The 12,681-nt window shown below is 34.9% G+C and overlaps 1 protein-coding gene across 2 annotated transcripts; it reads left to right on the top strand.

The window, feature by feature from the left end:
• Window positions 1–251: 251 nt before the first annotated feature.
• Window positions 252–12,358, top strand: LOC109796199 (uncharacterized). 2 transcript variants are annotated; one of them, XM_020355872.3, is made up of 9 exons: window positions 266–868; window positions 1,065–1,205; window positions 3,108–3,488; window positions 5,332–5,436; window positions 8,538–8,678; window positions 10,139–10,342; window positions 10,543–10,635; window positions 10,761–10,872; window positions 11,962–12,358. In XM_020355872.3, exons 1-9 carry the CDS (start codon window positions 392–394, stop codon window positions 12,003–12,005), a joined length of 1,698 nt encoding a protein of 565 aa, XP_020211461.1. In that variant the 5' UTR covers window positions 266–391; the 3' UTR covers window positions 12,006–12,358. The 2 variants fall into 2 exon arrangements, with proteins under 2 accessions (XP_029126801.2, XP_020211461.1); XM_029270968.2 differs by lacking the exons at window positions 10,543–10,635; window positions 10,761–10,872; window positions 11,962–12,358 and adding an exon at window positions 9,423–9,469 and having other exon boundaries at window positions 252–868; window positions 10,139–10,335.
• The last annotated feature ends 323 nt before the right edge of the window (window positions 12,359–12,681 follow it).

Here is a 12,681-nt window from a genome sequence, read left to right as displayed (position 1 = left end):
ATTTTTATCAGCCAATGTTTAAGCAAATATTTGTTTGGAGTTAAAAAAAAAATGAAAAAAAAAAACCTGTCTTACAACAGAGATAGGAAGAAAGAAAGATGCGTTAAAGTACAAATGCATCAATCTGATCTCAGAGTTTTTATTTATTTATTATTTTTGTGAAAACTGATCTGAGAGTTAAGGGCAAAGCTTAACCAAACGGCAACTGTTAAAAAGCCAATAATAACACGCCACGTAGGCAGACTCCCATGCGGTGAACCCCACCCGAACACACCCGCATCTCTCTCTTCTCCCTCTACTTGCCCCCGATTCAAAGATCTGCAACTCTTTCTCTCTCTCTCTCTCTTTTTTTTGTTCTTCATTCTCGCATGATTTTTCTCTCTGCGTTGCCATGACGGAACCAGCGGAGCCATGCACGTCTTCCTCATTGGCGAGGGACCCAAGCACCGTGATTCACCCGCGGCGCGAGCCCTTCGAGCACGGCCTCTTGCCAATCCCGCGCCTCATATTCTCCGACCCCGCGCAAACCCTAATTCCCTTGAAGCACAAGCTTCTGCAATTATCCTCCAATCACCGAGTCGACTCGGCGGCCATATCCGAGTCACTGCAGATCTCCATTGAGCACGCCAGACTCGTCCTCGATACGCTCGCCTCGATTCTCCCCTCCGACGCCGAACCTCTCGTCGCCGCCAACCTCGGCGAAATCGACTCCGTCGGCGTTGACGTCCATGATCTGGTTCTCTTCCTCTACATTCAATCCTACAAGAGGCTCCTCCCGCGCACGCACAAGGACTCCGCCGCCGTCACCGACGTTTGGCCTTCCACATCCGCCTTCGACGGCTACTTGTCCGCCCTCTCCCCGCTGCAGGTGAATTCTCCCTCTTCCTTCCGTCCTTCTGTTCTCCTTCGCGCAATTCGTTTTACTAATGCATTGCTTAGTTCCTGTAATTTTGGATTAGTTTTATTGCGGCTATTTTATTTTTGATTTCTGTATTAAATTGCTGACAATTTCGTTTCGAGTGATTCTGTTGATTTGATACTGAAAAATGTTGAATGTTTTTCAGCTTGTACGCAGCAACAGTCGGCGGTTTATGCCATCACAGACTGATGAAGAGGCGCATCAGTTGTCGTATTTGCAGAAACACTTGGCTAACATTCTGTCTCTTCTAGCAGAGCCTGTGGAGGGAGAAGGAGAAGAATCTCTGGTTTGTTAATTTACTGTATGCTATATCTTTTGGTTATTGCTGATTTTGACTGCAATTCGTTGTTTCTTATATTGTCAATAAAATACTTGGTTTACCCACACACATTATTTTTGGGATTCATTCTTGTACACAATTGGTTGTCGCTGTTTTGGTGATGTCCCATGCAAACTATGAAGAGATATGTTGAGTGCTATGGGAAATAGTTTTTCATCATTTGTTGTATGCTTTTTCTTTGTCCCACTGTTGCTTAGCTCCCGTAAAATGATGATCTTTATTTGTTATTTATTACTTAATCTTTTAATCAATTTTTCTACTGTTTGCACATTGCTATGAATTTTGTCTGAAGTCAGAACTTTATACTATGTGTATACCCTGATGACAGCAGTTGTTAAATTTTTTTGAAGCAGATAGGTAGCCTTCTGTGTCACTTTCCTGTATGATTGTAACATGTTATTCTGTTTTTGTGACATATCGTTATCATTGCAATATCCTCTAGAAGAGTAGAAAACATAATTCTATACAGTTTATCTTCCTCTTATTTTATTTATTGGACCATTTTTTTTGGGGGGTGGGCTGGTCATGTAAAATATGAATCTTGTGCAAGTGCTTCTATGTTGATTGAAATTTTCACATGCAGTCCATACCTATTTCAAGACTCATACACCATTTATCATTGACCTGTTTTGGCTTTAAAATTATGGGATTGTGATCTGCTAATTTCTAAGTGACTTATGGATGTGCTAGGTTGATATATATACATGTCATGCACTAGAGAGAGTTAGTATGATTGGACCATCTCTGTAGACAAGCAAGCCCCCCTCCTCCTTTTTTTGGAGGTGGGGATAAAAACAAGCAAAATGGTTGTTGGTCATTTGTTTGTCCTTGTTTGGTATTGGGACAAGGACAACTTTGATTTTAATTTGATCAGGATGTTATCCATCTACTCTTTATTGTTAATGCCAACTTCTCTTGATGTTAGAGGCGTTTGACAGAAGGGATATTTTTTCATGCTTGAAAATCATGGTTCTTGGAAATCATAAATCTTGAGAGTCATGATTCTCAAAAATGATTAAATCTATTTAGTTGGTTATAAATGTTTTTGGGAATGTTTATAAATCTTACTCAGGAATCAAATATTTATACTGCATTAACTAGGCAAATTAAGGTAATTTACTGTAGTAAAACATTCATTTTAACTCAGAAATGTTAGATTCTCACCTACCCCCACGGTAATAATTTGGTGGGAAACCCGTATAAAAAGCATTAATGGGAAACCATGTTTCCTAGGAATGTTATTTTTTAGATGATAAACCAAATATGAATAACTAACTTTCCCAACTACAAATTCTTGAGAAAGTAAAAATATTTCGCTTACCAAACGTCCCTTTAATGTTAGGCCCCCGATTTCTGTACACTAATTAATTAATTAATTCTTCCTCTATATGCATTTGGCAATGCATATAACCTTATATGTTTGGCTGCTATTAGTAATTAGTAATCAACTAATCATTATAAAGAAAGGATATGCTAGCCTAGATTACAGTAAGATTTCTTTCTTTTACTAACTGAGGCATCACATATTAACCAAATAAGAATATTACTGTATTTTCATGTAACTTTAGATCAACATATTACCATATTTTCATTGGAGCATGATATATTGTTTTAGGAAGTGGTGGGTTCCCATTTTTTTTCTTCCCCCAAGTGAATTTGATTTTGTAGCCTAAGATCATAAAGTTTGTTACCGGAAGGAAAGATTAAGGAATATTTTAACTTTTTTAATTTACCTTTGATTGAATGTTTCATTGCATTGCAGATTTGCAGCAATTTATTTTCTATTGAATCAAATCTTTTCTTTTCCTTATAGTTTGTTGTCCTAATATTGTTTTGCTTAATTGGTAGGTTTTAACCATGGATAGATTTGAGCACCTTGGATTTCTAATTCAGTTTGGTGATAAGGGATCTGGAGGAATTTCTTTGAGTCAATCTTCTCCCTTTTTTGCAAACTCAGACCCTGACATGCCTGCTGTTCCTGTTTCTGCTGGTCAAGTTCATGATTGGATTCTACAGAATATAGCTGCTGCTTTGGAATATATTTCTGAAAAGACTTCTTCAAAGGAAAATGGCCCTGCCAGTGCCTCTGATCAGGATGTTGCCATGACTGATGCAAGCACCGTTCCAGTTAAGGTCTCAACAAGTACTAGAGGTGCAAGTTTCATTGAAGGGATCTCAAAAGCTTCATATGTGAAGCATGCGGCTGACATTAAAGGTTCCTCTGTGAAGGTTTGTTTCTTATACATTTTTCCATATATTTGTCTGTATTTCAAGTATAATGTTGCTCACAATTTGGATTATGGCTTTCGATATATCAGTGAAGCTATTGATCTTAAGTAGGCATTTAACCCTTAATTTTTTGTTTTCATACAAGGCTGCTAATTAGAGTTGTTATATGCTGGATTTTGAGGGGGAGATTTAAGATGGAGTTACTAAATAGAGAAGAGAAACTTAGTGAAAAGACTTTCTTATTTATGAGAGGGGACTTACTCTAAGAGTAAATATTGGTAGACTTACCCAATAATTTATGTTCTACATCAAATTTAACAATTCAATCACTAAATTAAAAGTTCTTATTAATAGATTAAATCTACAAATTTTTAAAAAATATATTAAATCTATAAATTTTTAAAAAATTTGAAAACGATATGATACTTCGTCATATAGATTCTAATCAACGTATAAAATACTCTTATGATTATCTATCAATTTGAATTAATTCAATTTGTGTGTGTGTATATATATATATATATAGTGTGTGTGTGGACTATTTCTAGGCTAAAGTGTGAATGGGTGCAAACTTCCTAGGTTGTGTTTGGGAACCTGTATGCTTCAATGCAAATGGGAATTCACACATTCCAATCACCAAATTCAGAAGCAAGAGTTTTAGCATTTTTGGTTCAATGTGGATTTTTAGATTTGTAGATCTACATGAGTAAAAACAACTCACTACATGAATATACAATTCCATAATTAGACAAAGCTACTATTCCCAAATTACATTAAGTACTGTTATTTTCAACAATTACATATAGGCATTGGCTTCTAAATGAGTAACTATTTAGCTCTTAGTATCCCAACTTGATAGTAAAGTGACAGAGGCTTGCTTTTGGGTATTGTTTGCATGCATTTTTCTGTCTTAAAGTTGAAATTTGAATCTGCTAGAGTTCGTCTGCTTTAAGTCTGAATGAATGTATATGTGGATTTCATGATTTGAAAATTATTCAGAATGCTTAATGTATTGCGTCAGGCATGAGCCCCAGCTAGAGAATTGGGTTTGGAAGGTATATACTAGGTGGGAGAACAAAAATAAGGAGTTTGTGGGTTGTTGGGAGTTGGTTAAACGGGCAGTTCGGTCAGGGGTTTTGATGTAGCTCTGAACCAGAGGCTATACTCTGGTATCTACCATATTATCAGTCAGTGTTGGAAATCTTTGTTGCCTTGAACAAATCTATACCTTGTGTTTTAGTTGTTGCATTGGTTTTATAACAGTAGAAATACTTAAATGGTGTATATAAAAAAGTGATGTATTATTACAATTGAATTTTTCAACATTCTTTCAAACTTAATTAAGCAAGACAGGTTTTTGGTCAAACATGCCTTCACTTGAAAGCTTGAAAGTGATAATCATCTTTTCTCCTGTGTGTTATTCAAGTAAGGACTTTAGACCTTGAATTAGGGTGGAATGCATGTTTAACCAATGTCTGTTTATTGATGTTATTGGTTATGTTATAGCCTTGCAGGTATTTAAAAGGATGATATAAAATAATGCCAACTGATCAGTTTGTATTGCGTTAGTTTGGTTTTCCATGATGAGTTTGTTTTTGGGCATTCCAACTAATGGCTTTAGCTTTTTGAACAATTAGTTCCTTGAAAAAGGGATGTCATGGACATGGTAGCTAATATTTTAATTTTTAAGTTTTGTTTGAGTGCTTAAGCATCAATTATTTTATTTTTCTGCTCTCAATCACCATCTTATGCATCTTACTTTTCTTGTGTTTGGAAATTGAGAGGTCACTTGAGACTATTATTGATATAGAATGCTAATGAAAATTCTGTTTCATCATTACAGGTTTTAAATTGCCACGAGTCTGCCATATACATCTTAGCACCTTTGAGATATGCCACTGTCTATGGATGTTCTGATGCAACAATAGTTTTAGGAGCAGTTGGCAAGGTAATAACTAGTAGCTTTGTGTCCTGCTTTTGGAAAGAGCATAATGAGTCTATGTGTATATATATAACAAACAATTAGAATTTGTTTTTATACCAGAATGCACTGTGGGCATGTGGCAGAAATTTGACAATCTGCCACACAAAGGCTTTGGATGGCCATTTTGGTTTGGCGGGCCATGTTGCCTGCAATGCTCATGGCACCCATTGCTTTGATTGTGGAAATAACAAAAAACTCGAACACACAAATGGGAGCCTTTAGCCCTTTTGATTCACAACAATTTTCATGACTAGCACATTTTCATGTTATAACAATCCATGACCAAAATTGTGTGAAATCCTAAAGCACTAAGATACTTCTTCAGTCGTCCAGCAGTGTGTTTGGTCACACCCTTTTTTCGTCTTTCCCTTCCATCTATGGAGTAAGGAAGCAGTTTTTTTTTTTGGAAACATGGACCAAAAACAAGCCATGTTGGAAAATTTTCCATCAACAGAACTTTGTGAAAGAGCATAAAATTGTGATAGTATGTTTACCTCTTGTAATGTGAAAACCCTTTTTCTGCAAATCACACCGTCTAGCAACACGACCCAAATCTCTACGAAATTCACACATACAATTTATTGAACCATCTCACCATTAAGGTAGGAGCGAGCAGTCTAGTTGTGCTACAAGGAACTTTGTTGGCAGGGTTTCTCGTACTGTGTACATTATGCAGCTATTGAGAGTGATGTGCCTCTTAGGGCTTGAGATGCTCCTTTATATAGGATTTCCTTAGTGATCCTATAGGTTCTTATTGTGGTGACAATAATATTAAATTTTATTCAATATTATAAGCAGTAAATGATATTTAGCTACACATCATTGTTACCCCAGTAATTAGAATGTCTATGATTTGATGTAACCTTTCCATGACATGTTCTTGTGTAACTTAGTCCCTTTGTCCATATATCATTATTGAACACTAGGCATAAAATGTGTCCTCCTATTTCTTGATACCCAAGCATACATAAGAATAAATGAGATCAATATCCCATATTGATTCATTATAGCACATCCTTGCATTATTGCCTCTCTATCAAGAGGGCTTGTAGATATTACTTCGGTTATGAAGGAAGGATAAATCCCATCTAGATCACTCACATCCATCTTCATGATTTGTTTATGTCCATTACTAGTTTTATAATCACCTTATTACAGTAACATTTGATGATATTAAAACACACAACTTGATATCCAAGCATACATAAGAATAAATGAGATCAATATCCCATATTGATTCATTATAACACAATCTTGCATTATTGTCTTTCTCTCGAAAGGACTGTAGATATTACTCCGGTTATGAAGGAAGGATAATTCCCATCTAGATCACTCACATTCATCTTCATGATTTGTTCTATGTCCCATTACTAGTTTTAAAGTCACCTTATTACAGTAACATTTGATGACATTAAAACACTTAGCTTCTTATGTAAGAATTGTATTGACTTCAAATCAAAGGACTATCCTATAATCACTTTGAGAATTGCTTATAACACGTGCATAACTCTTCTATGTGGTGTTCTCATAGCGGGTCAACCCACTACATTATTACACTAATCATGTATCCATGTAATGACTTGATATCTCATATCTCACATCAGTCTGCTTACTGTTTTCAATGTATTATTATTCTTATTGACCATAATACTTTACTAAGGATATTTAATAATAACATTTAATAAACTATTCTACTGGCTTTATTATGTTCGTATATACACATAATAAATTAAATGCCTTGTATCATTAATAAATGAATAAAACAATATGCAAAGGTAAACAATAAAGTATTGACAACAACTCATTTTCCAGTGGCCTACCTCTGCCTCTTTGTTCTTGATTTTTTTTTTTCTGTGTTATAGCTACCACACCTTTGCCATAGTCCATGATGGCATCTGCCATATTTTTATGGTATATTTTTGGCTTGCGGCCATGAACTGCCATCCACCATTAATAAGACTGGTGGGCTTTGGGAAACAATATTATTTTGTCATTTTAAATGGTTAGGTGGCATGCAAGGAAGATGATACTGGTATGATAGGAATGCCGTGGGCTTCAAGTGAGTAGGTAAGGGGAATGGAACTAGCACTTTCTATAACCTGGAATATTATCAATTCCCAAGGAATACTCAATACTGTAACACAAATATGCTTTAAGTCAAGGTGATTGTAGCTGTCACTGAAGGGCACAATTTGGTATTCTATTTCCTTCCATTTATTCATGCCTGCCAATTGGTTAACATAAAGATACTCACGATTACTAGGAAATGAACATTGGGACTTTAAAAATATAAAAAGCTCTTCAAGAAATCTTTTTTTTCTCATTCTTGCATCCTATTATTTTTCTCAAAGGCAGGATCTTAGCCTTGTCATGGATTCATGCTTGTGTGAGTCCCATATGAAGTGACAGAAATTCTGATCCCTGAAAAATCTTAAATTGTGTTAAAGGAAATTGAAGTTCATGTTTGAGAATGGAAAAAGAAAAAGGAAAATGGAGAGATGGCAAGATGCCGATCAATCAGAAAGATTGAACGTGCAAAAGTTAAGACTTCAACTTCTTTGAGATGAGGGATGATAGTTGTTACCTTAACTTGTTCGAATGCTATAATTTCTATAAATTCAGAAGGATTTTTTTTCTTTACTTATGTGAATATTTGCTTAGTGAACAGCCCTTCCAGGTATAGAAGAAGTGAGAGAGATAATGATTGTTGCTTCATCCCCACAATTATTTATGCAGCAGTGATCTGTCATTACTTTGTTGCTTGAAAACTATTCAATCTGATATTTTTACATAAACTAGTTGTCATCCATTTCATCAAGGGGCTTTTAGGTCTTCTGGACCCACTTTCCTGCATTTTTGCTAATTTCAAAATATATTAAAATTATTTTACTCATCATATTAAAAACTGTTGCTTATCTTCTGCATATGCGTGCTGTTTACTTTGGGTATAACTTGGTGACTGGGAGGCATTTTTACTGATCCTAAGCTTACTATTAGCATTAGAATAGCTGGGTGCTTAATTGGCAGTAAGGAAGTTGATCTCCGCATACTTTATTCTTTGACAGGCTGTGAGAGTAGAACACTGTGAACGAGTTCATGTAATTGTAGCAGCAAAACGTATTTGTATTGCAAATTGTCGTGAATGTGTTTTCTTTTTGGGAGTGAATCAGCAACCTCTTATTGTTGGTGACAACCATAAACTGCAGGTGAGTTTCTTCATCCACTGTTGTATGATTTAAGAAGTTGGTACTTTGCCCTTCCATTTTGGTTCTTACATGAGAATGTAACTATGAAATTTGGGAACTGTATATGCTTCTGCAGAAAATTCAAAAAGACTGCTTTGTGATATATCCTATATGTGGCTTAACTGATATAACTTGGCATAACCTATGAAGCATGGTCCTCTTAGTTGAGGTGTAGTGTTGGACATGCTTTTGACACTGGCATGTATACAAAACATGTCAGCCACTCCTCACTAGCTGTCTATTTTTTTTATTTTTTATTATAAATTAGCTCAGACACTTGAGTCAGCACCTTATGGATAGACGCTTTAAGGACACTAATATTATGAAAAATATTCAACTTTTTGAACATTCAGAAAAGTTAGCTTAAAATATTATAAAATATTAAAAAATAATGCATCTCAATATTTTTTTAAGGTCATTATAACAGTAAAAATTTAAAACTTAGCAAGTTATTTTGAGAAGGTGAATATACTTTTTGTGAAAGATATAATTGTTGTTTTGAATTTTTTTGTTTCTTTTCAATGTAAAGAGACAAAATAATTAATCTACGTGATTGAGTGACTCAATTCATTATTATTAGGAAGAAAGAGAATATAAAAGAATATACAAATATTAATTTAAATAATTTTTTTATGTACTTTTGTCGCTCATTTACTTTCATTTGAGTCTCTTTTCTCTCTCTGTATATAATACATAATTTTCCAGTGTTTTCTATGTTGGACATTTGCTATGTCAGATCCTGTGCTTCATAGGTAATACTTCTGCTTTCTTGGCTAAAGAAAAATTATAACTTACAGCATTTTTATTGTTTTTGTATTGCAGCTTATATAGTTTACAGAGCTAGTATTAGTGTTAGGTGGTAGGATTTTACTATTGTTCTATTTTAATCACTGGGAATTTGGGATGTCATTTGGACTTGTTACTGGTGCAGAAAGGAGTTGATAAAATCACTGCAAAATATTAGGCTACTATTTATGAAACTACTAGAGCCTAGTACTATTAAATCATGTGACGAACATGAATGGATAAGTTAGTTAAATTGTAAATAGGTGTACTTTGAGCTTGTTTATGGATCATACTTCGTAGGCGTACTGGTATTGTTTGCCATCAAATACTAATGTTTTGATTATCAAATTTTAAAACACAATACACATGTAGTAGTGTACGATCCATGTGTTATTGATAAGGTGTAGTTAAAGTAGAGGTAAAATCACAAAGGTCAACTCCATGTATTAACTTTTATAAGTGATGAAATGTATGAACCATTAATTTTACTGAAGGTCTATTTTTCTGATCATATTTATGCTTCTAGTGGTACTTGCTTCTTAGTTCTTACAATGAACATATATTTTTCTTTACAATTTGGGCACTTCTCCGCTGGATTCATGGTTTGAAAACTTTTTCACTCATTATGTTAACAGGTGGCCCCCTATAATACTTTTTACTCCCAATTGGAAGAGCATATGAATGAAGTTGGAATTTTGCCCACAGTTAACAGATGGGATGAGCCTCTGGCATTGGGCATGGTTGATCCCCATGATTCATTATCTCATCCAGCAGGTGTCTCTGATGCTCAAGCTGAGTCTGCTACACATGTGGACCCTGATCAGTTTACTAATTTTGTGGTATGAATGTTTCTTGAACATTTACTTTTAAGGAAACAGGTTTTTTTTAATAGTCATTTAATGGATATTGATATGTTTGCCATTAGATGGTATCTTGTGCATTTGCTTTGTAAATTTTCAGGAATGAATAGTTGTTCAAGGGGTATTTCTTTCCTCTTTATTTAGTCATGCTTTCTCTGTCCGAAATTGTTGTCGTGCAGATTCCAAACTGGTTTGGAGGAGAGTCAACTGGGGCTACGAAAGGGAACCCATTCACTTTACCAGATGTTTATATGGCATCTCATCTTAAAAATGTATGGTGTTAATTGATTAGTGTATTAATTATTTGATTTCCACATATTTTGGTGATCAAACTTCAAAAAGCTGTATTTTAAGTGAATTATGCTTTAATTTGAATGAAATTGTTTTTTCTCTGCAGCAAAAAAATTTAGGAGAAATAAAGCAACTCTTACGCGAAGCACCTTTAGAAGAAAGTCGCAAACGAGAATTGTCATCTGCACTCCATGTGTATTTCAGGGACTGGTTATATGGTAAGAAACTATCATTTACTGTTGCATGCTTTCTAGGTCCAATTTGAATAAACTTTTCAACAAGTACATGTAGGCAAAGAAACTAAAATGAATAAAAAAATTAAAAGGAATCAAACTTCTCTCGAGTCAAATGAATAAAAATTGACTTGTACTTGTGAAGGAAGAAGTTAAATGAATCAAGCCTCTAAAAAGTTGAGTAGCATAAGTTAATTTTAACTTATGAAATGAATGTGATTCATCTCATTTTCTTCATATATTATATTCTTTTCTCCCCTATGCTTATTGAAAAATTTAGCCAAACTGGGCCTTATTCTAACATATTTGACTTTCACCTCTCCAATGAAAAACGTGTGTCTGTCCATTTTAAGTTTTTTCTTGAAGTCCTTGAAGCTGAAATGTGGTGTGGACTAATTCATTTTTGTACCAACTATCAAAATTACTATTTCTCTGGCAACTGCTTTGTGGAGATCTCTATAGTACCTTCTATTATGGAACCTCCATTTGGAGTTTCATTAAACAATGACCAAAAAGTCGACAATACTGCCACTGAGCAAGGCTGCCACGGAATTTTAAACCCCCCTTACCCTTAATATGGCATTAGCCTTTTGGTTTATCTTCCTATGTTTTGGATAAAAAATTGTTTAACGTCTCTCATGAGTTAGTGTCTTTCAAATTCGAATCAAACAACCCTCTTTATTTTCCTATTCATATAATATCTTATATTTTATTAGCCATATTATTGAGTAATCTTAACGGTCAGTGTTTCGTTATTTATTAACACGACACTTAATGGATTTAATTTTCCTCTCACGTGAAGGGAACACCTGCATTCAGTTGGGCAGATCGAGCAAGAATCGCCTTGCCACGTTCCCAAGATTTAAGCATATATACATTCATGTTAACATAACATAGGTTTCAGATGTTTTATACAAAATACTTTATAAAGTAATCTAAATTAGTCTCATTCAGAAGGCAATTGATGAGCAGTATATAATAAAAGGAGGAGTTTGGTACAGAGCTGGCTACCGTAATTATTGTCAAGGTGAAGCTACGCAGATAACCCTAATATTTTGTTTTCTGTTGTGGCAGCTTCGGGAAACATTCGTCAGCTTTATTGTCTACAAGGTGATTGATCTTTGTGAGACAATACAATGGCACAGTTAATGGTACAGGAACGAGGTTTCTGGTTTCCTTTTTGTACTTCCTCTTCTATTCCTCTTGCCAATTCTATTGGCGGCATAGGTAGCTGAGATCAGATGACGTGAATTACACCTATTTATGCCGTGACATCAGCGGTGCACAGAATCGAATGGAAAATACAGTTGCTAATCTGATTGTAATATTTTTTTGTTTGTGAAAATAATTACTGTAATATTTTGTTAGCCTAAATTAATGGCTTTGGTGAAAAATTCTAGCTGCCTACATCTAGTGTACTGTATATCCCCCTAACTTCGAGTTTTTTCATTTTAATTAAACTTCCCGGGAATTGCTGTTGGGTTCTCTCGCTCTGTGATTTTACCTTGTACATTAACGTGTCTAATATACGAGTAATTGGCAAGGATGCGTTGGAGATAGCTCTAGTACAGTAAATGGCTTAATATGCCTCAATGTACAATAGTTAATAGCAGTATTTCTGAACTTCTACGCAGTCATTTTCTGGCCGTGGATACTGCTGTGAAGAAAAAATGCAAATGATGGTTAGGATTTGGCAGCATTGTAGACCAACTGATGTATGTCGAATTATTCCTCGTAATCATGTTTTGTAAGGCAACAAGATTAGGGCGTGTTAATATCCTAATAATCATGTCC

The sequence above is a fragment of the Cajanus cajan genome, chromosome 6 (assembly GCF_000230855.2).
Source record: "Cajanus cajan strain Asha chromosome 6, NIPB_CcT2T_4, whole genome shotgun sequence".
Classification (NCBI taxonomy): Eukaryota; Viridiplantae; Streptophyta; class Magnoliopsida; order Fabales; family Fabaceae; genus Cajanus; species Cajanus cajan.
Note: the sequence above shows the minus strand (reverse complement) of the source record. Positions and strands in the feature narration are given on the sequence as shown.